Source organism: Zootoca vivipara, chromosome 7 (genome assembly GCF_963506605.1).
Source record: "Zootoca vivipara chromosome 7, rZooViv1.1, whole genome shotgun sequence".
NCBI lineage: Eukaryota > Metazoa > Chordata > Lepidosauria > Squamata > Lacertidae > Zootoca > Zootoca vivipara.
The window spans coordinates 15,487,015-15,510,018 of record NC_083282.1 but is presented as its reverse complement, the minus strand read 5'-3'; the positions used below and the strand labels follow the sequence as shown (position 1 = coordinate 15,510,018).

General features: G+C 47.5%; 1 protein-coding gene across 3 annotated transcripts in view; it reads right to left on the bottom strand.

Annotated features, from left to right (window-relative positions):
- LHX9 (LIM homeobox 9) overlaps positions 1 to 20,662 on the bottom strand; it is a 35,434-nt gene extending 14,772 nt beyond the window's left edge. For 2 of the 3 annotated variants that reach the window (XM_035123183.1, XM_035123181.1), the window contains exons 1-3: positions 20,489 to 20,662; positions 17,447 to 17,649; positions 13,352 to 13,722 (exon numbers count right to left, since the gene is read on the bottom strand). In XM_035123183.1, coding sequence (XP_034979074.1) covers positions 13,352 to 13,722; positions 17,447 to 17,649; positions 20,489 to 20,662 — 748 coding nt within the window. Of the gene's footprint in view, positions 1 to 13,103; positions 13,110 to 13,351; positions 13,723 to 17,446; positions 17,650 to 20,488 lie in introns of all 3 variants that reach the window. The other variant, XM_035123182.1, reaches the window with a different exon arrangement.
- Between the last annotated feature and the right edge of the window lie 2,342 nt (positions 20,663 to 23,004).

Genomic DNA, 23,004 nt, shown 5'->3' with positions numbered 1-23,004 from the left:
CACACACACACACTTTCCCAGTGTACTGCTGAAGAAGCAAACGGTTTCAAGTTTAGATTTTTTTCAATTAAAAAGTGGCTTGCCTCTTCATGTAGTGAAAGCTTCTTTAAAAGCTCTGGCTCTTCTGTATTTTCTTTTAAGCAATTTTTTCATGGTCTCGGGGATTATTTGAATGCATGGGGCACTTAAACCAGCCTTTCACAGTGGCGCTGAGAAAAGCAGCTTTAAAATGCTGCATGTTCTTTTTTTTTCCTTTTGGAAGGAGAGGGTAAATGCAGATGTGAGATGCTTTTGCCTCTTTTTAATATATAAACTGTAAAATCTAAGTCTCCATGGACTGATGTAATGCGCAGAGTATAATGTATGCTTTTCCAGCTTTTTCTCAGGGGTTGGGGGTTGGCTTAAGCTTTGTGAATAAATCCAGCCAACTGTTGGGAAGCAGTCCAAGGTGTCTCTCTGTGTGCAAATCAGATGATACACACACACACACATGCTTTAAATATGGACTAATTAAATTCCTTTAGAGCCAATCATTTCAATTAAACTTAATTCACATTGTTTGCTCTGTGACATAAGCAGGACCATTGAAATCTCTATAGCTGTTCCCACATTGAACAGATCCTGAAAAGTGATCTAATTTTTCATGCTAAATAGTTAAAACAAATCTACTTCCCCCACTCCAATTCCTAAATGCATTGCATGATATCAAGTCCTGTTGATCTCTACAGGGAATCTTTCCACATAATAGGATCAGGGTGTTAGAAGATGGCTAATTTTGTAGGTTACCAGCTCATTTTATTCATTTTTTAGCTGTGCAAGATAAGCTACAATGTCTGCAGCAACTAAAAACCCATGAAACAATGGACTGCGATAGAATGTTTTTCCCAAAGACCTAACCCTTTTGAGAATATTGTTTTAGGTCTCATGATGCAGTGGCTGGTTTTGTACAGAATGAAAATTGACTATCCATTCTAACACAGTTCCTATAATTTCTCCAGATGGTTGTGTGACTTGTTTTTAGCATGTTTGGGGCTTTCCATAGACAAAATAGTTGAGGTCGTAGCTAATGTGACACTATCGCCCCACTTAATTTGTTTGTAGAATTCAAGTCATGCTCAGTCGGTAGAGCATGAGACTCTTACTCTCAGGATTGTGTGACCAAGCCCAACATTACACAAAAGAATCCTGTGTTGCAGGGGGTTCAGTAACCTAGATGACCCCTGTGGTCCCTTCTAACTCTACAATTCTATGATTCTATGAAAAGGAGTATAATCTCAACCCATTTCCACTACCTGTCTGTCCCTTCCTCTATGTTGCACATCCTAGAAATGAAACTAGAGCATTTCTCTCTACAGATTCACCAAGGAATGAGGAATAAATTTTATAAAACACTATTTTCAGTTCAGATGTTTCAAGTGTAGGTTACTGAAAATATAATATCATTTTAATTTGATGAGATGTAGGACACCTTGGGAATCATATGGTCAAATGGCAGCGTAAAAATATTGCAAATACTATGGACTAATAGCAAACTCATTGGATAGCCAAAAGGGCATCCTCCATTCTCAAGAGGGTGGTTATCAGCAGACTCAAGAAAAAAACCCAGGTTTCAGAAGTACAACATAGGTGGGGGGAACAGCCCAGTGCAGACTCAGCATGCTCATTGCCCATGGATTGCAGCTTGAATGTTGGAGGGGAGAATAGAAAACTAGGAGTATTGGCAGGGATGGGAAAAATCTGTCCATTTCAGCTCCTCTCCATTTCTTATACTTCCACTCAGTTTTCTGCATTTCCATGTTGGTTTCCAGGGGCAGGGGGGCAGGCAATAATTGTTTAAGTCCTCACAAAAAAATTAAAAATAACTTAGCTCGCTACAAGGGCTCTTATCCTGCTTGCTTGGTTTTCTTGCCCGCTGTGTTTCCAAGACAGGACTGTGGCTGATGCCAGGTTAGAGCTCCCTCTTGCACAGACACCCTGAGTTGGCTGCTTGGTGGATGCCTTTCATTCGAAAGCATCTCTGATTGGCTCTGAATGGGCCAGATTAAGCGTCCGTAGTGGCACTGTCTGGAACAGAGAAGCCTTTTGTATTATTTGGGAGCTAGTTCCCTTGCGGGAATCCTCTTTCCAGATTGTTCCTATCCAAATCCCACCGCTTAAAAGATGGCATCTGTTCTCTTCTCAAGACAGGCAGAGGCTGGGTCCCTTTGGGTCCCCTCCAACTCTAGAGTTCCATGATTCTAACCCAGGGGCTTTCTCCTCTCCAGAGAAGCAGCAATAGCGGAACTGTGATGAGAAGGCACAGCACCAGGTTGCATGTTCTGCAATTAGGCTAGGGGTGCCTGCGGCCTTCTATTGTTGGACTCAAACTCGCATTTTCATCATCATCATCATCATCATCCCTCACTGGGGCTAAAGGAAGTTGGAGTCCCAAACATCTGGAGGGCACCAGGTTGAGGAAAGTTGGACTTCAGCCTGTCGGTTCCCTTCCAAAACTATTTTAAGAACAACACCTTGTCCTCCGTATATTTCCTTTTCTGCCTAGAAGAGCAGAGCATTTGGTAAAGGGATCACGGGTTCAAATTCAGAGCTGGAGACATTCACATCTCTTTGAAATCCCAATGTGGCAGGCAAGGAGGCAAGGGCAGCTCATGCTGACCCATTCCTCCCAGCTCTGACATGCATCTCCCCCTCCTGCTTGCTGTGTGGCACACCTGGAAGTCTGTGAAGGGGGAAGAGAACAAGGCTAGGTAGGGAATGGGCAAGAAAAGAAGCTGTGGCCGACCACACAGAAGGGCTGACCGATAGGAACATAGGGAAGCTGCCTTCTACTGTGTCAAAGCACTGATCCATCCAGCTCAGTATTGTCTGCACTGACTGGCAGCAGCTCTCCTGGGTTTCCAATTGGCAACATTCCCAGTCCTACCTGGAATTGCTATTGGGGTTTGAACCTGGAACCTTCTGGCTGCAAAGCAGAGGCTCTGCCACTGAGCTATGGATATTCTCTAGATTTAAATCTGGCACCCCAAGTTCAAGCGCCAATCCAAATATCCAACCATGTGTGACAGTCCCCTGCAGGCTCAAGCAACCTGCTCTTTTTCCTCCTGCATGGGACTGCAAGGAGAGAGGAGATGTCGAGCCACAAGATGCAGCTGGTGTGCTGCATTTGATTGAGGAGGGCCACATATTGAGCCAGCCTCCCCTAGAGTATGAGAAAACAAGGTGGCGTTCCCCCACTTCCCCATCTACAAAACATTCTGTAATTCTACAAACAGAAATTTCATGCAAATAGACCCTTTGCTTTCTTGAAGCACTGTAGGCAGGGATAAGGGACCTGTTCCAGATCCTTCTAGACTCCATCTCCCACTAGCCAGAGCCAGGAAGTCCGCTAGTCAGGGATGATGAGATCTGAAGTCCAACAACATCTGGAGGACCACAGGTTCCCTGGCCTGTAACATTTGTAACAAACAGCCTGTTGATCATGCGTTAGGGAGGCCTCTCTCCCACACCGCATATTCCACTGCCGGTTGCCATCTTTTGCTACTTTGCATCAGGATTAGACACTTGATACCAGCTCAGACTGTTTGTATATCTAGACCACTAATGTCTACTTTTACGGACATTGCCTCTATAGTCTCAGGCAGATCCCTGCAACTTTTGTTCCGCCAAATGAAGACGTAGTGGTACCACCTGAGACCTTCTGCAGGTCACTTAACTATAGTCTCTCTCTCAAGTTCTTCTGCAGCTTTTGGTGCCATATATTCTTTTGGCATTTGCACAATCTTCTCAAGTTTCAGCTACGAAGTTACTGCACTCTCAATTAAAAGGAGACTTCTAAAGCAACGCCTTTGTAACACATTTTCGGGAAAAGGAAATTGCCTGGACTTTTTAGAAATTCTGATAGGCACTTGCCTTTGTGATATTTGTCAGCTCTGGACAATATATTGTCACAAATAGTCTCCAAGTAAAAACACTACATATAATACACATCACATAATATGGCAGAGGCCTTACATTTATGCTTAGGGTTCACACACCATGCCCCCCCCCTGCTATATCACAGAAATAACTAACCACAAGTGTACAATATAATATTACTATAGTGCAAGATCACAACCCATTGCAGAGTTAAGCCTAGCTGAATGCATTGATTTTTGCATGCAGAGTGTGACCAAGAAGGCTTTCTCTTTGCCCCTGTAGACCTCCACTATTCAATTTAAGTTTCCTACTGACCATGCATACCTGACGAGTGGGGGGTTGGCCAGACCTGCTCTTGTGCCTTTAACAGCTGTTGTAAGCTGCAAAAACCAGCAGCTGGAGCCTTTTTGTAGAACGGAGATCGGCATCATCATTTGCTATGTTTGCCGTTGAAGCTATGGTTGATGTCAAAACTATAGGGGCTGGCAGAAAAGTTGGCAATCCTTCCTTGCTATAGAATTTGAACACTGCCTTTGCACAACAGAGACTGGCACCGCTGGGAGCAATTTAAAGTCACCGTTATGTTTTTCATTCATCCCAACCCTTCCTTGGAAGCACAAGGTGGACATAACCTGAGTCTGCCGTCCTAAGCAGACACATTTTCTGAGCAAAGCATTTAGGATCAAACTTCATGAAGCTATATAGGACTTACCCACACTTCCTCTTGTCCTGCTGCTTCCCCCCACCCACCCTCGAGAAACCACTCTTTAGCACTCAATCAGAGCCCCTCAATCGTGTCCCCTCCCATTCCCATTTGTTCTGACCTATCGCTAAAAAACATATTTTCCCTTTGGAAAGGAGCTGGTCAAGAGGAAAACCACTCTGACCCCTGCTTTCCAGGCATGGCACAAGAGGAAGTATGAACGAGCCCATAGTCCTGCCTTTGCGCTTGTGCGCGCACACACACACTTCCTCATAATTATAATATTTTGCTCCTTGGATCAACATGTTGCATTCCTTTTTTGTTGCATTCCTTTTTTAAAAAAGAAAAGGTTGTGATAACAGCAATATGAGTTTATTAAATCCAGGTACTGTATCATGATGAGTAAAATCTTAACGTTTTCCAGAGTTTTGTTGATTGGCTTTCAACTTCCCCCTCCCTATATTAAATCTATTTTAAACCACTTGGTATCCCTTTTTAGAACAAACCAGCTCACTTGGACTGTGGTCCTAAAAAATTATAGTCCTCTTTTCACATACCGTTTCACATACCTTTTTTAAAAAGGTCCTCTTTTAAAGAACAAAAAAACATATAACTAAAGCAGAAAATTGAGAAAAACCTAATTTAAAAATAAATCCATCTACAATGTTTGCCACCTGATTGCATGTGTGTTTACTCAGAATTAAGGCCCACAAGTGAAACCTGCAACAAATTGTTGCAGTGGAGAGTGTTACTATTCAGGCTTCCAATCCGGCTTTATTTTGGGACACTTCTTTTTGTTCTCTCCCCCACCCCCGTAAGTCAGCATTGCTGAGCATTATCATAATGTGCTGGTCTACGCGTGCACACACCCCAAAAAATAATTTGTTGTACTTTTACAAACGTTAGGATTCCATCAAGCATGTTGATAACTTCCCTCTTATGTGTGGCTGGGGTTGTTTTTGACTACATAATAGCCTGCACTTAGAGAATGAGCTCAATATTAACATGGAGGGTTGAGCCCAGTGAATATGACCTCCAAAGCTGCTCAGATCAGGAAAATAAAATGGGGTGGGCTAGAGCTTGCTCCGTTATTCTCTGGTTTTTTCCCCCAGATGTGAGAACCATTAGTGAACAAAGGCCAGGTGAGACAGAGGAGAGGCTCCTGCGCCTGTTATTGTCATGCAGAGGTGACATCAGCAGGTGTGGCTTTTGCATGACAAGCTGCCCCACTGGAATCCCTTCTTCCATACAACTATTAAAGGTTCAGGAATCCTGGCCTCTTTGGCATCACGCTGCCTTACTTAAAGCATAGCTGCCAAGTTTTCCCTTTTCTCACGAGGAAGCCTATTCAGCATAAGGGAAAATCCCTTAAAATAAGGGATAACTTGGCAGCTATGCTTAAAGCCTTTTCAACCTCCTGCAATTCCCTACCTAGGAAAAATCAACCAAGCTGCTACTTCCTTACTTGATTCCTCCCAAAACCAGGTGAAAACATTCATAAACAATCAGCTTTGCTGTTCAGTTTTTAGCTGGCATGTTAATTGTTTTAACTTACATATTATATGGTGCACTTAACTAAGATGATTAAATGAAATAGAAACTTTGTAGCAGAAGGAATTTCAGTAGGTGCAGCTTGTTAATCAAGATGCACCAATGGGAATCACTTCTGCCCCACAACCATCAAAGGGGCAGGAGCCCAGTTTCCTTTTTCATCTAGCCACCCTACTTTGAAAACTTACTTTCATGAGAAAAGAGATCAGCTACGCAAACCTAGCCATACCTACTCAGAAATTAAATCATATTGGCTTCAATGGGGCTTACTCCCAGGTAAGCTGATATGCAGGCTAATAGTTTTGTTAGCATGATGAATAAGTGATCACAGGGCTGCAGCTATGCAGCCCGATATGTTAGATAAGAGCTTGTCTGAGTTCAATGGGATTTACTCCCACCCAAGTACTGTAGGCATGCTTACACAGGACTGTAGCCTCAGGAAGGACATTTGTTGTCCTTCTTGTTATATCATAAAAATGTTCTTTTTAAAAAACAAAAACAAAAATATTCACATCCTAGAACCAGAGGTAACACAGCTGCCCCTGAAAATTGGAGAAAATGAACTAGTGGACCAGAGTTATTGATCTGATCTGGAGAGAACGTTTATGAATGTACCGTACATTTAAAAACTGGATCTGAATCAAGCCACATTTCCTAGGAAAGGAACAGTTGGCATCTAGCTCATTAAGGGAAACAGAACTTTGCCTCACCACTATAGTTGGGAGTGGAGGGTGAGCAGCATACCTGGCAAAAATCCTCCTTCTACGCAACACATGAAAAGCATGCAAACCCCTCAAAGTCTGAAAACACACAACAGCCTCAAATCCAGTCAATTTCTGAACAATGCTCTGAATATAAGGCAGCTTGGCAAACAAGAGAAAGTTGGCCTATTAAAATATGCCATCTTTTCTTCGCTGTCTCTCACATTTAAGGCCAATGCAGCAGCTGCAGACAGCTCCTACACACACACACCCCAAAACCCTACGTTTTAAAAAATAAATATTCTGCTTCCTCTCTCTGAGAAAGGCTTCTCCCTGCAGAAGCCACCAGAGGTCACTGCTACATTCTTTTGACAAATCCCAGCATGTTGGGAGTTTGAATTTCGGAGGAGACAGCAATCGTTTTATTGGTGGAAATGTTACTACTTCTGTTTTAGCTACAACACCCGAAAGGGGTGAGGAGGGAATTGAGGTCAACAGCCACATAAATTCAGCAAGGCCTTTTATAAATATAAATAAATAAATAAATCCCAGTCTGCCTTTTAGTTATCTCCTTTCTGTTCTGTTAGAGCTGCTGGATTGGCTCCTCTCAGTTAAACTTCTTAATCCACCATGCAGGGAGCCATCGATCATGAGAAAATAGGGTTTAGGCTGTTATTGCCCTGTGAAAGGGTTTGGTGCCCTAGATCCGAATATTTCTGAACCTATCCTGCACAAGTTTCACTCAAAAGGAACGTGTTCAGTGAGGGCTGATCCACAAGCGTCCGTTGGGACGTAGCCTTAAAGGCTCTGGTTTCAATTATACAATATCATGACAATAATTGTCAAGCCATTTTCACACGCTGGGTATATATCAACCCAAAATGCAAAGGTGAATTGGGGAGGAGAGGAATCTGAAAACAAGCATGACGAGAGCCCAGCTGGACATGTGAAGGAACCAAAGGGCACATTCAAAAGTAATGGAAAGGCTGGACACAGACCTAGAACTAAGTCTAACTCAACATCCATAGCATCAGGCTGTGGCCTGATATATGTGCTCCTTCAATTGGGAAGAAGTCCTGTTTAACTCAGTAGGCTTTTCCGAATAAACAGGTCAAAATTAGGCTGCAAGAATGCCTCTTGGCTTACATTGTGTCACTTGTCAACATTATTAATTCAAGAGGAGAGAAAGCAGAACACAAAGCCATTTGGAAAATCAAATGTACATTATAGCCAGTGGCCTATGTTGTGGTTTTGCTTGAAAACTGTAAAGGCAGCACAGGTGATTAATAAAATGTGCCGTATGTTTTGAAAGTGGTCCAGGGTAACAAAGCACCGTAACTTTGCTGCCCAACAGGTAGGCTTTGCCCATGAACAGGAGATCTTCCCACTGCAGGGGGGAACTTTCAAACTAATAGAGGCCCCTCACCCCAGTCATTAGCCAAATGATACCATAATATGGGAAACTGGACCACGTGTGCATTGCAGTCAGCTTGCAGTTCTAAGCAACAATGCAAACCTGTGCACATTTCCCAAGAAGCATGTTTAATTCAATGGGACTTCAGCTGCAGTCCTATCACCTGGGAACAAGTTTTATAGAGCTCGGTGGAACTTCCTTCCAAGTAGACTTGTACAGGGTGTCGCTATTACACCAAAAGATGCATACACAGAATTCCATCTGGAACCTGCAATTTTACCCGGGAGCTTGCATCACTAGGAATTAGAGATCAGGCTATGCATGCATTTGGGATGGGTGGAAATCTAAAGTGGCCCATTACAGGCAAGTAGATGGTTCTCTCTCTCTCTCTCTCTCTCTCTCTCTCTCTCTCTCTCTCTCTCTCTCCACTAACAGCACACTGGAACCTCATTCCCCCTATTTGTGTGTCCTTTAGAATATTGTTAATGGGGAACAGAAAGCAGAAGGCAGCTGTTTCTAAACATGGTACCTACTTTGGTCAGATTTACCTGTAGGTGTGGGGGAAATGAGAGGTGGCATTGTGCAAAGATGACCTAGGTGCCAATCCTGTACCCATTTACCTGGGAGTAGGCTCTAGGCATGCATAGGATTGTGCTGCTAACTGGCTGATCTGACTTGAGATTTCATAGGCAGAACCTGTTGCCAGGTTCTTTCCTCCAGCTAAATCAGGTATGGGGAACATTTAGCTCTCCAAATATTACTGGACTACACCTCCTATCATTCCTGGCCATTAGGCATGCTTGCTAGGGCTGATGGGAACTGTAGTTCATTAACATGGGGGGGGGAAGGTTCTCCACACCTGTGCTAAATAAACCAGTTCCTCTATAATTACAGGCCTAGTGAAGACAACAAAACTAAGGGAGGATGACAGCCTTGACTCCCTGAATGCACTCTTGCCTTGGGATTCTTACTTCCTAGTAATTCTGATCAGAAACAGAGTAGAAAGCTGAGATTTAGCTTATCATTTCTGCATGATTGGAGCACTTGCTTACTTCTACATCCTGAAATAAGAAAGTGCTCTGTATTCATTTTGCACAGAATCTAGCCAATGTTAAACACTTTAAAAGAAGAGGGAAACATTTATATATTTGGGCAAAGATGTAAGCAGGTGCTTCATTCTCCTGTTGGAAACCATGGGACCTTCAGACCACAATCCTGTCTGTAATTAATGTAAACACCCCTTATTTCTGCAGATATGTGTGTTCATGATTAAGGTTTAATTCTCTGAAATTAACTCAGCAACATTCTAGGCAAGTCCCTTCTGCCTCCCCTTTGGAGACACGGATCTGCTCTGCAATAAATAGCACAGTTATTACAGAGAGGCAGGTTGTCTAATTTGGGGACAACCCACTCCAGTGGTTTGGGGTTTTGCCTTTCACTTTTCCAGCCAAATTAGAATAAGCATCAAAAGATGAACAATGCCAACTTGACTCCTCTTTTCCCCACCCCCTCCCTATCAAGTTTATTATATTTAACCGGTTGTGGACATGGTCCACATGGATATTCTCCTACACACGACAGCCAAACGAATGAGGGCCGATTTTCAATTGGGGAGGAGTTGGAAGCCCTTAAACTAGTGCAGGCCGTCTTCGTATAGTCTTTTCCATCTGTCTGCTCTGTCTCTTGCTCTCTATCTCCAAACTAACATGACTTTCCAGTAAACACTGAACACTTTTTCTTTTGTCTCCTGTTTTAAGAGCGATTTTCTAGGGAGGGTTGCTTTGTTGCTTGAAAAAGGAGAGAGAGAGAGAGAGAGAGAGAGAGAGAGAGAGAGAGAGAGAGAGAGAGAGAGAGAGAGAGAGAGAGAGAGAGAGAGAGAGAGAGAGAGAGACGCTCTGAAGCGAAAAGGAATGATCGCAACGAATCCGATGCTCCCAAGCCTTTAACGAAAGTTGCCCAAGGCAGGAACTTAAGCCGTCACTGAAATCAACTATTTTCAAACAACAGGGGGTCGTGATTCTGGTGTGGGAGGAAAATGGTACAATCCAACCTGGTCGAATCACTTTGATGGCTTCTGAAGTCCTACGTGCTTTTTACCTGAGAGTAATGTCTGATTCTTTCTTCTGAATAGACGCGCATAGGGTTGCGCTGTTCGGCATCGGATTTACTCAGAAGGGAAATGTCACTGTGTTCTACTGGAAAGTAGACCCAGGCATAAGATTTCAACGGAAAGCTCCTCCGTACTGGGGCATTAAAAAATGTTTCCATTTCGGCTGGATCGTGGCCCAACCCTCTTCAAAAGGTAGCTAGGATTCTCTGGCAAATATGTTTTTGGGTCGTTCGGAGCTGGGCAGTTGCAGGATTTTTTTTCCCCGAGCGGGCAAAGTAAAACCCTGAAATTGAGGAGCAGTCTACGTTTTCAGTGGGAAGATCCGTACCGTTTGCCTCCTGTCTCCGGTTCTACAAATGCTAAAAACCTAACTATTTTTCAGAGTAAAAAGTAGAAAATGGGGGGGTTGAGGGGTATGGTTTAAGGTGAGGGGCAACAGGACTGCAGCCCAACCCCACGATTTCTGCCCGTTGCAAGATTGTATGCATGCATTGTTTGAAATCTATATTCCATATATTGGCTGGGGTTCTGTTAGTTTGAGGTGGAATGAAAACACATAACGCTCTGAAAGCAATCCCAGTGCCTTGCCCAGTCCCCAGCCCTTCCTTCAGTCTCTTCCCCCCCCTTCTGCCCAGCCCCCTTGGAGAGGAGAGGCGCCTCAGCGCGCTCTCTCGCTTCGCCTTCCTACATCTCGCCTAGCCTAGAAGCGGCTCCGCTGCCAGAGATTCCAGTGTCATTTCCAATTAACAGCCAACAATTAAAACTCGGCTTCCTCCTCTTCTAGCTCCCCCCTCTCCCTCCGCATCAGAGGACACGAAATTGCCTCGCTCTTCCTTGCCAAAGGTGGGGGGGGAGGAAAGAAGGAGAGGCTTCGTGCCTCCAGCTAGCGCGGGAGAGTGAAATCCGGAGCAAGGCGCTTTCCAGTAGACACGCAAGCAAAACTCGTTTAGCGCGGATTGGAGCCGGGCGCAGGGAAGGGCAGGAGCGCACTGGCACAGCATTTGTCTGCTTTGCAGGCAGCAGGTCCCGGGTTCAGGCCCCGGCATCTCCAGGCAGGGCTGGGAATGCCCTCCATCTGAAGCCCTGGGGGAGCAGCTGCCAGTTCTAGTGGACAATAGATGGCACTGGCAGAATGAGGCAGATTCCCATGTTCGTTAGGAGAGCGGAGCACATCATTTCAGGTTAATCCGTACAAAACAGAAACCCCGGGCCCTGACTTTCTTTTCCCTGAGAATGCTCCAGATTCAACAGGGTCAACGCCCCCCCCACACACACACAATTTCATTTTTTTTGCCTCCTATGAGCTCAGATTCTCTCAAACATACATCCAGCTCTGGGTTTAGCTTTAGTTGCGCGCATTCACCATCCGCCCATCCAGCCAGGGACAAAGCAACGCGGAGCGCCTCTATTCGAGCAAACCACAAATTTCATGCTCAGGGACCACCTCTGAGGGGGCGATTTCACGGCTAAATTGGAGGTCGCGGCACAGTCTGCGGAGGCCCCGCCGAGGCTTGCGCTCCCCTTTAGGCATCCGACGGGCAGCAGTCTCGGTTTCGAATTGAGGCCAATATATCCTGAAACCAGGAAGGACCCTAGGCTCTTAGAAACGGGACTGGACCCGGCAGAAAATGGGGTTGGGCTGTGCGTCCTGATGATAGTCACACTATCACCGGAAAATAATTGTCACTTGCGTTTCAGGCGAATTGCGAGGGTTGTTTCCCTCCCAAACAACCCCCAGTAATATGATATTGCTGATATTTCAGCAAGTATAATTGATCGGGCCATGAGAAGGGATGGGAAATGGCTGAGAAATGAACTTTTCGTTGCTGTAGCTTAGTGCGTAAATTTACGCGCGTTCAGCGAGGCGCTGGGAGTAAAGCCTGTTTAACACTGGTGAACCCGCTTCTGAAGAGAGATTCAGAGGATCCCTTCGTGAGAAACATCCGATTCCCCAGCCCCGATCTCTCCTCTGCCACACAAACTTTAAGGAGCTTCAAGTAAATGCCCCTCTCCTTTGCTTTTATCTGTCACCTGCGGATCATAATATTGGCATAGCTGCCAAGTTTTCCCTTTTCCCGCGAGGAAGCCTATTCAGCATAAGGGAAAATCCCTTAAAAAAGGGATAACTTGGCAGCTATGAATATTGGCCTGCCTTACAGGGCTGGTTCAAGGATTACAACGAAGTAATATGTGGAGTGCTTTGAACGTTCGGAAGCACTAAAAATTAGCCCCCCAACCGCCACCGCCGCCACCTCTATGGAAAGCAAGCTGCTTCTGTTCTGATTCAAACAACTCTCGTGTCCCAGTGAAGTCGAGTTAAATCAAAGGGTATTTGTGTCCTATCTTTAAAGTCAAAGTAGGTTGTAATTCGGTCCTCTAGGAGCAAAAAAAGAGCGTTCTAGAGAAAATAAGAAAGATCCAGATAGTTTCCCCTCCTTAGGTCAGTGAACTGCTTGGGATATTTTTTTCTCTTTGTGCTGAATCCTTAACCTAAATCTGAAAATAAATGCCAAGGACAGGGTGGAATTCAATGGAGCACACGTTGCGTCAGAAGAACTAAATCCCATGGAGTTAAATGGGACGTGCCCTCTTTACACCGAATATTTTACCTACACTGCATCCGATTCTCTCTAGCCCACAAAAAGCTCATGCAAGTCAGTTTGCTAACCTTCAAGATGCCACCCCTTCCCCGCCTTTCTTCTCTAGAACTAAGCACTACCCAGGGGGGTTTCAGAGAGGAAGAAACCCGTGGGAAATCGAGCGAGTTTGCCACCCTCCCCCTGTCGGCAGCGTGTCACGTGTGAATCTGCCTTTATAGGCGTGTAGGGCGAGTTTGAGGCCCACGCCCCACCAAGTTGGGCGACTGGTTCCTCGAGGAAGGCTGACCCCTCCCTTTCCCCCGCGGTAGCCCCGGCCCGGAGGTAGCCCCGGAGGCTAGTTGCGGGGTCGCCACCCACCTGAATTGTAACTGACGAGGTCCACGCCCAAGGCTGGGCTCTTCCTCTTCCTGGGCCGGCCTTTCTGGACCGTGCCTGTGCCGTTGAAGTACGGCAGCGCCAGGCCTCCTCCCTTGGCCGCCAACTCGGTGTAGCTCAGCTGCGGAGGCGGGTAGGAGGCAGGATCGGTGCCCTGCAGCAGGCTCTCGAAGTGCGCCCGGCAGTAGACCACGTTGTCCTTCATGCCGAAGTGGTCGCCCGTCGTCAGCGTCTTGTTGCACGTGGTGCAGGTGAAACAGCTCAGGTGGTACACCGAGTCCCGGGCTCGCATCACCATCTCCGAGGCCGAGATGCCCAGGTGGCAGCGGGCACAGCGCTGCACGGAGAACCTTCTGAAGGGAAGAGCGCACAGCGTTAGAGCCACCGGGCGGCAGGAGGGACCAGCGGGCACGCCGAGCCCATCCAGACGACCACGCCTGCGGACCTGTTGTCGCGTCAAGCGGCCTGCGAACGCTCAGGAGACCGAGAGGTGAAGATGCGCGTAGTTTTCATAAGAAACCAACCGACGTGGTCGTCTGCATGGGTTACACGCGTCAAGGGCTTGCGAAGTTGTGACGAAGGAGAAACGGGGCAACGCGTGGCAAGGGTTTCGTTTTTCGTTTATTTTGTTTGTTTGTTTGTTTGTTTTAAAAGCTTTTGCAAGGGTGGCCTGGCCCTCTTCTAAATCCGGAGTAGCAAGGACTTTTAAAAAATCGGGCAGAGAAATGAGACTTCAGGTGCCCCATTTGCCCCATTTCAAATATGGGAGGTGAGAGAGAATATTAATCAGTGTTGTGGGGGGGGTGGTTAAAGACAGAAGGAAAGTTAAATTGAAAAACACACACACAGTAGAGTGGGTATGATCATTCTAGCTCAAGGGGAGGGGGATTTTCCCGGTTCTACTGCTCCTCCCGGGGCGCCCCGTTCCCTGAGATTACGCCCCATTGAACCCAACAGGCTTTCCTTCTCCGTCCACAGGCAGAGGAGAGAGAGGGGGGGTGCAGAGTAAGGCCACAGTTCAGTTCCACTGGAGCCTGGAGAGGTCAAATCTCTCCTTTGGAATTAACCGGACTTCAAAGCCATTACGTTTGGGCCGGATCCTGCCCCAAACCGTCACAGCAACCTCTCTTAACATGCTCCGGGGTCCCCACCTGTCTTCCCCCGTTATCTCATGTGCCTGCCTGAGTTGCGCTGTCCTCCGAGCGATTGTAGCGAGACTATCCAGATGGCAAAAATGGCGGGATCCTCCCCCCCCCCGCATTTTTAAGGAGGAAATATGCTTTAGGCCCTTGGCACACGTACTGGTCCCTACGGTTGTCACCCGATTAAAAGGACCGTCCCTCGATTGATCACACTTTCAAATCGGCATGCATTGGAAAGGAATAAACTGAAGGGGGAGGAAACGAAGTGTGCCAGTGTGATTGCTGCAGGCCTCATCCGAGAATGAAAAATATATAATACAGTACAGTACTATATATGAATACTTTCGTTAATGGAAACCCTAGCACTAATGTATTGGCATGCATCTTTCAAGCGTTTCAACGATTCAGTTGATCGACTAACTTTTTAGGTTTACTTAGCACGTCAGCCCATATCTCTGTTTTTGTAATGAAAGATGGAGACAGCCCACAGAACCAATATTATGACGCCCCCCATCAGGCGTCATCAGTCAACTCATACAAGTTGCTGGGAGGAGGTCGAGGAGTTTCTGGGATTCAACTGCGCACCGAAACCTCATATTTGATAGTTCCACGGTTGCCTTTTTAGTGGCAACTGCACTTTGCACGCGTTTAGACGTACTCTTTACGACGGTTTAAGCTGACAGCATAGCTGCCAAGTTATCCCTTTTTTTTAAGGGATTTTCCCTTATGCTGAATAGGCTTCCTCGCGAGAAAAGGGAAAACTTGGCAGCTATGGCTGACAGGCTCAATTAAGATGCGACTTCTAAGTGGGAAACCTAAAAAAGGTCTGAATCTAGATATACTGGAAGTTCCTCCTGACAAATCCCCATAGCTCTAGAAACCCAAATCTGATGCTCCAGGACATTTCGCAACATCCCCCCATCAGTTTCGTCCCTTTTCGACTGGAAGAGGGAGGTAGAGAGCAGGGAGCAGGCTCTGAGTTGACAACCGCAGGACCTCCAAACTAAGGCATTCTGTCCCCTCCGAAATAGGCTAACTTTGCTCATTCCATCCCGAGAGACGAAGAGTTTCACACATTACACCGGTATAATGTACACTGATCATGCTCTCCGGGGGAGCAGTTCTGTGGAACCGGGAAGCTGGCGTGGTTCTAGGCACGCATATTTGTTTTGGCTCTACAGTATAAGGATTGGTAATCATCTGAGCCTTTTAGCAGATTCGTTTTGCGGAAAGGCTGCGAAATAAAGCTGAGAATACAGAGGGACATCGTCTTTAAGTTTAGGTTTCCTTGGGAGTTTTGTTCTGGGGATCTCAAAAGCTGTCCAAAGGAAAGGAAAGGGGGGAAGGGGACAAGTAAACAATACCCTTTCCCATAATTTTTGGAAGATTTCATTAACTGCAACCCTATGCACCATCCCTTCGAAGTCAGTCAGTGGTACTGACTCCGAAGTGCATCTCTGCTTCCAGGCGCACGTCTCTTGGAACCGTTTCTCTTGGCGGAAATCAATGGGCAATTGTTCTAGCTTCGGGCCGGGGTGTAAATATGAGTGTTATAATTCACTCAGAAAGGCTGGGAGGGACCTGGAGAAATCCGGATGCGTCTCTTTAACAAGGAGAGGGGGGTGGCACACAAACAAGGCTTGTCTGAGGGCAGCTCAGCGCTAACAAGAGCGCGCGGCCAGGCTGCCCAGCGGGAGGGCAGGATCCGGTTCAGCAGCGAGGAGCTGGCGGAGTGCAGGATGGAGAGCCAAGCCAGGTCAGGCCAGGCCAAGCTGTCGCCCGCCTGCTGCGGGCTCAGGAGAGCGTCTCCTCCGGACCAGCAGTGTGGCCCGCGCCGCTGGTTTCAAGGCCCCTAGTATATTACACAGCCGGCTTAATGAGGGCAGCAGCCCTGCTGCTCAACAGGGACTAGCAGCTCGATCCTAACGGCTGAATCGTGCGATGGGGCTTCCTTCCAAGCACGCAGGGTTAGGGTTTGCAGCCCAGCAAATCTCACTGAAATTCAACACAAGGAAACTTGGCTTCTTGAGCTGCAGAACGCGACCCGATTCAGGCTTGGAAGCAAACTCGGATGAACACACAGCTTAGTGTGTGTGTTGGAGGGGTGTTTTGGCAGGAATGTTTTGGGAAGGATATAGCCCGCCCATGCCCAGGACCGTTTTTCAAGGGTCCCTCCCGAATTGTATCCCGATGCTTTGAATTGTATCCCGATGCTCTGGAAGAGGAGGCACTTTCTCTGCCAGCGTCCCAGCCCTCTACTAGGCTCTTATTTGCACTCAAGCCGAGGCCTTTGAGGGCGTATTTACACGTGCGCAAGGGGTGATTATTTTGCATGTGTGAATGGTCCCCTCGCAGACCAAGCGCTACCATCCGCGCTTTTTTCACATACACCAGATTGATGCACGCATTGGTTCTTAAATCTAGAGCGGGACTTTTACATGACCCGATGTTTGTTCGTTTCCGCGACGCAACATTTCACACACACGCTCAGTGCTTCACACGGGCATCATATGCGTCACTTTGATTTCGCCACCCCAGCAGCTAAGCGCCTGAAACGATGCCCTCGAAAACCACAACAATCGGAGAGGACATGAAAGCTCTTGCTGAGCTTCCCACATTTTGGGGAGGGGGGTTCCCACCATTCACACGTGAAAGTCATTTTCAGGGGGCAGTTGAATCCCAGTGTGTAAGCAGTTGAGCCAGCGCAGACTGATAAACCCGTATCTGTGCGAACGCGACCCAAGTGGAAATCATGCACGTGTGAAGTGCTCCTCGGCTCCTGGTTGATTTCTCCCAGGAATATCCAATTGAGCCAGGATTGTAGAGGCACCTTTTCTGGTCGGGATGAGGGGGGGGGCGGTCTTTTGCAGTCCCAGAGGGCCACGTGGCGCTCCCCAAACGCGGTCCCTTCTTCCCCCTCCCTGGGGTGCTTTACCTGTAATAATCCTCCTTGCAGTAAATGCTGCCGTCCTTGGCGAAGCAGGTGAGCTCGGACTCCAGCGCCAGTTTACATTCACAACACTTAAGACACCGCAGGTGCCACTGCTTGTCCACCGCCAGCAGGTAGTATCTGTCGGAGATCTTCCCTCCGCAGCCGGCGCACAAGGCAGGCTTCTCCGGGCTCAGCGGGGGCATATTCTGCGGAAGGAGAGCCACACTCAACAACAACTCCGGGAGGAATGGAAACAAAGCAGGACTGCGGGATCAGACCCACCCAGGATATCCACGAACCCCGATTAAGTACATACGCAGTGGGTCTCAAGGGGGGGGGGCAACCCCTAAATAACTTTTGCCAAGAGAATCTGCAGGGGTTTCGTCGTTTCCAGCACCCAAAGCCTTCCTATTGCTTAGCCATGGCCTCATTCCCGACTACAAGGCGGTTTTGGTGGGTTTTTTGTCGCCTTTTTCCAGACTCTCTGCGCTTTCCAAGGACCCAGACTTGGGCCTTTCAGCCGTACGGCCTCGGAAATGCGAAGAAGCCGCTCTTTTACCGCGGAAGATCTGGACTTAGGGAGCGGGTTGCAATGCAAGGTTTTACTTCTGCGTTTTCTCTGCTCAAAAGATACCGAGTTTAACTCCCCCCCCCGTTTTCTTGCCCACCGCCAGGATCTTTTTATTTCCCCCATTATTATTTTTCTTTTTCTTTTTTCATTTTGCCTCCTACAAAGGAGAAGCTTCTTCCCAAGCAAGACCTGAAGGCGGCAAACCGAAAGCAGCTCTATTCTCTTGCAAATAATCAGAGGCCAAGCTTTAAAAAATACTTGGTCCGAAAGACTTCATTACCAAAAATAAAGGGGGGGGGCTGAAGAACGACTTCCCCGAGGAAGTCTAGCTCCAGTTTAAAAGTAGGGTTTTAAAAGCTCCATCCAAACAATGTTTACTGGAAAGAAAATCCCTTTGATCACACCGGGCCTAACATCCCGAGTTGGACCGGATTGCAGAAGTTTGGAAAGAAAGATCAGATTCTTCCGAGTGGTAGAAATGCCAAATAAAGACGAAATGCCCTGCTAAAACGTCGTTTCCCACCCATTTCCCACTTATATATATATAATATTTTTGCATCTAAAATGCGATCAGTCAGGAAGGCGGGAGAAGCTCTCCCAAGCCGACGACATCTTATGAAAATCTGAATGGATGCAGGGGGTTTGTGAGTTGCTTTTGTTTTCTCCAAAAGTTTATCTTTTGAAAGAAAGAAAGAAAATCAGAGGATTCTTTTGGGAGACGCCACTAAGGCTCCGGGCTGATTAAAAATACGAATACCGTTGAATCCCAAAAAGAGAAGGGAAAATCATCTGCCTACCCCCAGCCCCCAGCCCCCAAAAAGCCCTGGGAGGAGGGAAGCGCTTGAAATGCCAAGTAGAGCCTCCCCACCCCCAGCCTGCTCCAATTCCTTAATGAACTTGGTGGGGGATGGGGAGAGGACCCAGAGGCCAGTTCAAAGAGGCGAGGCTGAATTTTCTGCAGGCCTTTCCTTCGGTTCATTGTGGGTGCTCAACGGAAGCTCTGAGATTTAGGAGCAAAAGGAAACTTCCTTCATCTCTCTCTCACACAGAGAGAGTTCTCGGGGAATTAAACCATCTGAAAGGAAACGGCTTAGTCTGCGTGCAGCTCTGGATTTACTTCATGCTCCTCAATGCAATTCCGGTGAAAATTATGAGACATTTTTATTACCATTTCCGGAAGTGGGGGGGCGGGCGCAGAGAACCAGCCCTTTCTCTAAACTTAATATCACTACCGATTTCTGTTCTGTTTGAGTGCTGTACTCCCCCCCCCGCCCCCAAGCTGCGCCGTTAGGGTTGAAAAGCGAAGGTAACCTATATATTAGCCGAAAAGAATTCCTTCCCAGCATTGGAAGAGTTTAAAAAGAGAATATTTCGTTTTAAGTCGGGTCTCTTCACCCTCTCCACAAACACTGTATGTTGATAGTTATGTTGGACTTTAAATGGGCCTTTGCAAATTGTTCGGGAGGAAATCTTGTCTGGTTTTTTAAAAAAAGTCAAAGGAAATGCGTTTATATAAATGGCGATGTTGGTACCAAGATGGGTTGGGTATGCGGATGGGAGTTAAACTCCGCCAAGGTGTAGAAATTACGGCAGCGCGCAAATTACTGCCTCCGCTTCTTGCTAGGCACGGCGATATTAAACTTTACTTCCTGCCCTGTTGCAATCAGATTTAATCCATAACATAACAGAAGGCAAATGCCCCTGGACTTGCTTCCGAATAAATGCGTTTTATTAGGACCCGGCTGCTAAGCGTAGGCTATACTGGACGGTATACAGTATATAAGTGCATGCATGCGTGCGTGTGATAAATATATGGTTTTAACCGCAACCTGCAATGATCCAGAACAAACTTGTTCGACCCCCGAGATTCTTTATTCGGAAGTAAGTCCCACTCAACTCAAGGGGAGCGTCTTCTCTAGTAAATTTATATATATTTTACTTAATTCAGACGGGCTGGACTTTTTGATTAGATCCCGCTTTCATTTTTATTTGCATCATTTTTTCAAAACAAAACAAAACCACCACGAACAGGACTGAACTCTTCCTTGACCTTACTTGGAATGAAAACTCCGAATGGACTCAAGCTGATTTCACAATATTCGTAGGCTCTATATAGATAGTGAAATGTGGCTATTCAAACTGCCGAATAAAAACCCTCCCGAATTTCAAAGTGGAGAAATGCTCTTTTTAAAACTGCAACTTTCGCAGAGTTCAGGGAAGCCCGCGATCTCGGCAAGCTCGGCTTCGATGTAAACAAGCAGAAAGCTGACTTTGCGAGGAGAAACTGTCGCTAATGGGAACATGAGGCTCAGATGCCCCTGCAATATTTTGGTTGATTGATTCTTCTAGCTACACTTTTATTTTATTTTTCTCCCGCTCTTCCTCTTCCATTCCCTTCCCGTCCCTCAGGTTGGCGACCCAAGTCTTCCCCCGACACCCCGACACCCCCTATGCCCCCCGCCTACACTCCTTACCGCTTCCCGGCCGTTCATCTGGGCGCCTTTAGCCAGGCGCGACTCGGTCTTGGACCTCCTCTCCATCTCCTCCATGATGCCTTGGATGTGGCCTCCGGAGATGCCGTGGAAAAGCATGGCTGGGGGGCGGAAGGGGCAAGCGGTTCCTTCGGCTCGACACCCCACTATTTCCATATACAGGCCCCAGAGTCTTGGGCTAGAGCATCCGAAGCGCCGGGAGGCGGAGGCGGCAGAAGAGGCGAGACAGTCCGCGGGGAAGCAGCGTTGCGGCTCCGGGCCGGAAGGCAGGCGAGGCGGGACGGACGGACGGCGAGCAGCAGCAGGAGGAGGAGTAGGAGGAGGGTCTCTTGCGGGGCTGCCCCCCGCCTCGTGGCGCAAGGAGAAGGCGCCTTCCTGGGCGGGCAAGGAGGGAAACGACGCCGGACCCCAAAAAAAGGGAGGAAGGAGGGGGAAAAGAGTGAAGAAGAAGAAATAAAAGAGGAAAAGTAGGGATTGGGCAGAGCAGAGACGAAGCAAAAACCCACGAAGCGGAGACTTGTCTTGCAGCTTCCTGAACTAGAAAAACGGGAGTTTTTTTGCGGAAGGGGGAGGTGAGCAAAAGCTATTATGGCCCCCCAAAGGAGAGATTAATATACTTATAAAAATCAAAGAAATACACAAATTAAAACCAAAAAAGGGTTTGTAAGGGGGGTGCAGGGGAAGGGGGGTCGGTTATTTCTCCAAGCAGTGATCCCTGGTTGCTTGAAAAGTTCCCACTTGCCTCTAGGTCGGATTTGGGACTGCTGCTCTCTGCGGCTCCGTCCAATTTGTTGGAGGCGAAAGCCAACCCATTTTGGATAATTCAGGAGGAGGAGTTCTCGCCCGCGAGCTGCCACCAGCTCCCCCCCCAACTCTCCCTCCCTCCCCGCAAACTCCCTTCTTATACAGACAACAAAGAGCTGTCAAACTCCTCTCAGCCCCCACAGAGATGGACAAGAGCGGTGACAAATATTCCTAGGGAGGGGGAGAACCAGAACCCCCCCTGCAACCACGAGGAGGGAGGGGGTCTTTTTTAGGGGGCTGGCTTGTGTGGGCCCAGATTGTATTCCTGCTCCTCCCACCCTCACCCCCACCCACTCCTCCCCTAGTCCATCTCCCATCCTCAAATCCCTATCCGGCGTTCAGTACTCAAGTTCAAAACGCATTTTAACAATGGGAAAGTGTGTGTGTGTGTGTGTGTGTGTGTGTGTGTGTGAGAGAGAGAGAGAGAGAGAGAGAGAGAGAGAGAGAGAGAGAGAGAGAGAGAGAGAGAGAGAGAGAGAGAGAGAGAGAGAGAGAGAGAGAAATAAGGCGGATTTCTTTGAATGAATCTGGGCTTTGGAGGGACTTTGCTGGAAAGAAAGAAAGAGGCACAATCTTCTCCACCTTAAGCAAATCTCCAAGTCCCACCTTGAGCTGAGCAAGCCGGGGAAGCACGTGGCTGCCATCCTGCGCACGCCTTCTTGGGAGAGGGAGGATTTTAAGATCAATCCACTGACCGACTTCCTGCCCAAGGTGCACAGGATCGCGCAGCGCACATTTTTTTCGCGGTTAGCAATCTCCCAGATGCTTCCGTTGAGCGGGATCGCGCCCTCAAGAGTGGCAAGCCGGTTACTCTGGAGGGAGCCCCTGCTTCGCTTCCAGGGTCCCCAATTCCACTCGAAAGAACCGAGGGAGCAGATTTAAGAAATCTCGCGGGTTGGGGATCGGGAAGCGGGACTTTGCGCGTGTTGGGAGACGCCTTTTCTGGAGGAGCCCTTTTCAGCTCTGGTAGGCAAACCCGGAAGAAGAAACTTCTCTGTTTCTTACCGTTTTAGTGTTCAAAAGTATGGGTTTGATCTAATTCCATACCTCCTAAGATCAGGGGATGCGTGGTATAATGTTAGAGTAAGGGAACAATTGAACCGAGAAAGATACTAACCTCAATTTGAGAACATATTTGAAGTAAGGAATAGCAGGATTAGGGAACTCCCTAATGGGGTGGGGTTTAGTAGTTGAGGATTCAACTTTTTAATGGCTTTCAGCCATTATCATGTGATCGAGAAAACCCCTTTCACTGGATCAGCGGAGTTGCTCAGCTGTGGGGCGCAAGTTTAGAGTCCCACAGCGCTCTTCTCCAGGCAGAAAGGAAAGCGCACCTGGGAAGCGAGCTGTTTCCGCCCTCCGGACACAGCTTGGTCCATGACAGGTGCCAGACCCTTCCACCTTGGGAGTATCCCATAGGTTTGGGGCCAACATAGGAATCCTCATCTACTGTTTCACTCCCCTCTCTTTGGTACATTTATTTCCCCTTTTCGCCTCCCTGTTGACTTTTCACACCGCTGCCCCGACCTGCTGTTTCCTGACCTCCCCTGAAGCAAGTCTCCCTTCAGAAATACCCGCAGCAGAGTCTAGTGTGACTCCTGAAATGGCATCACTAGCCTCCACTGCCTTTCCCCCAAACACTTTCATTCCAAGCCACGGACCTTACAGGGCTGGAAGAGATAACCTTCGTTCCC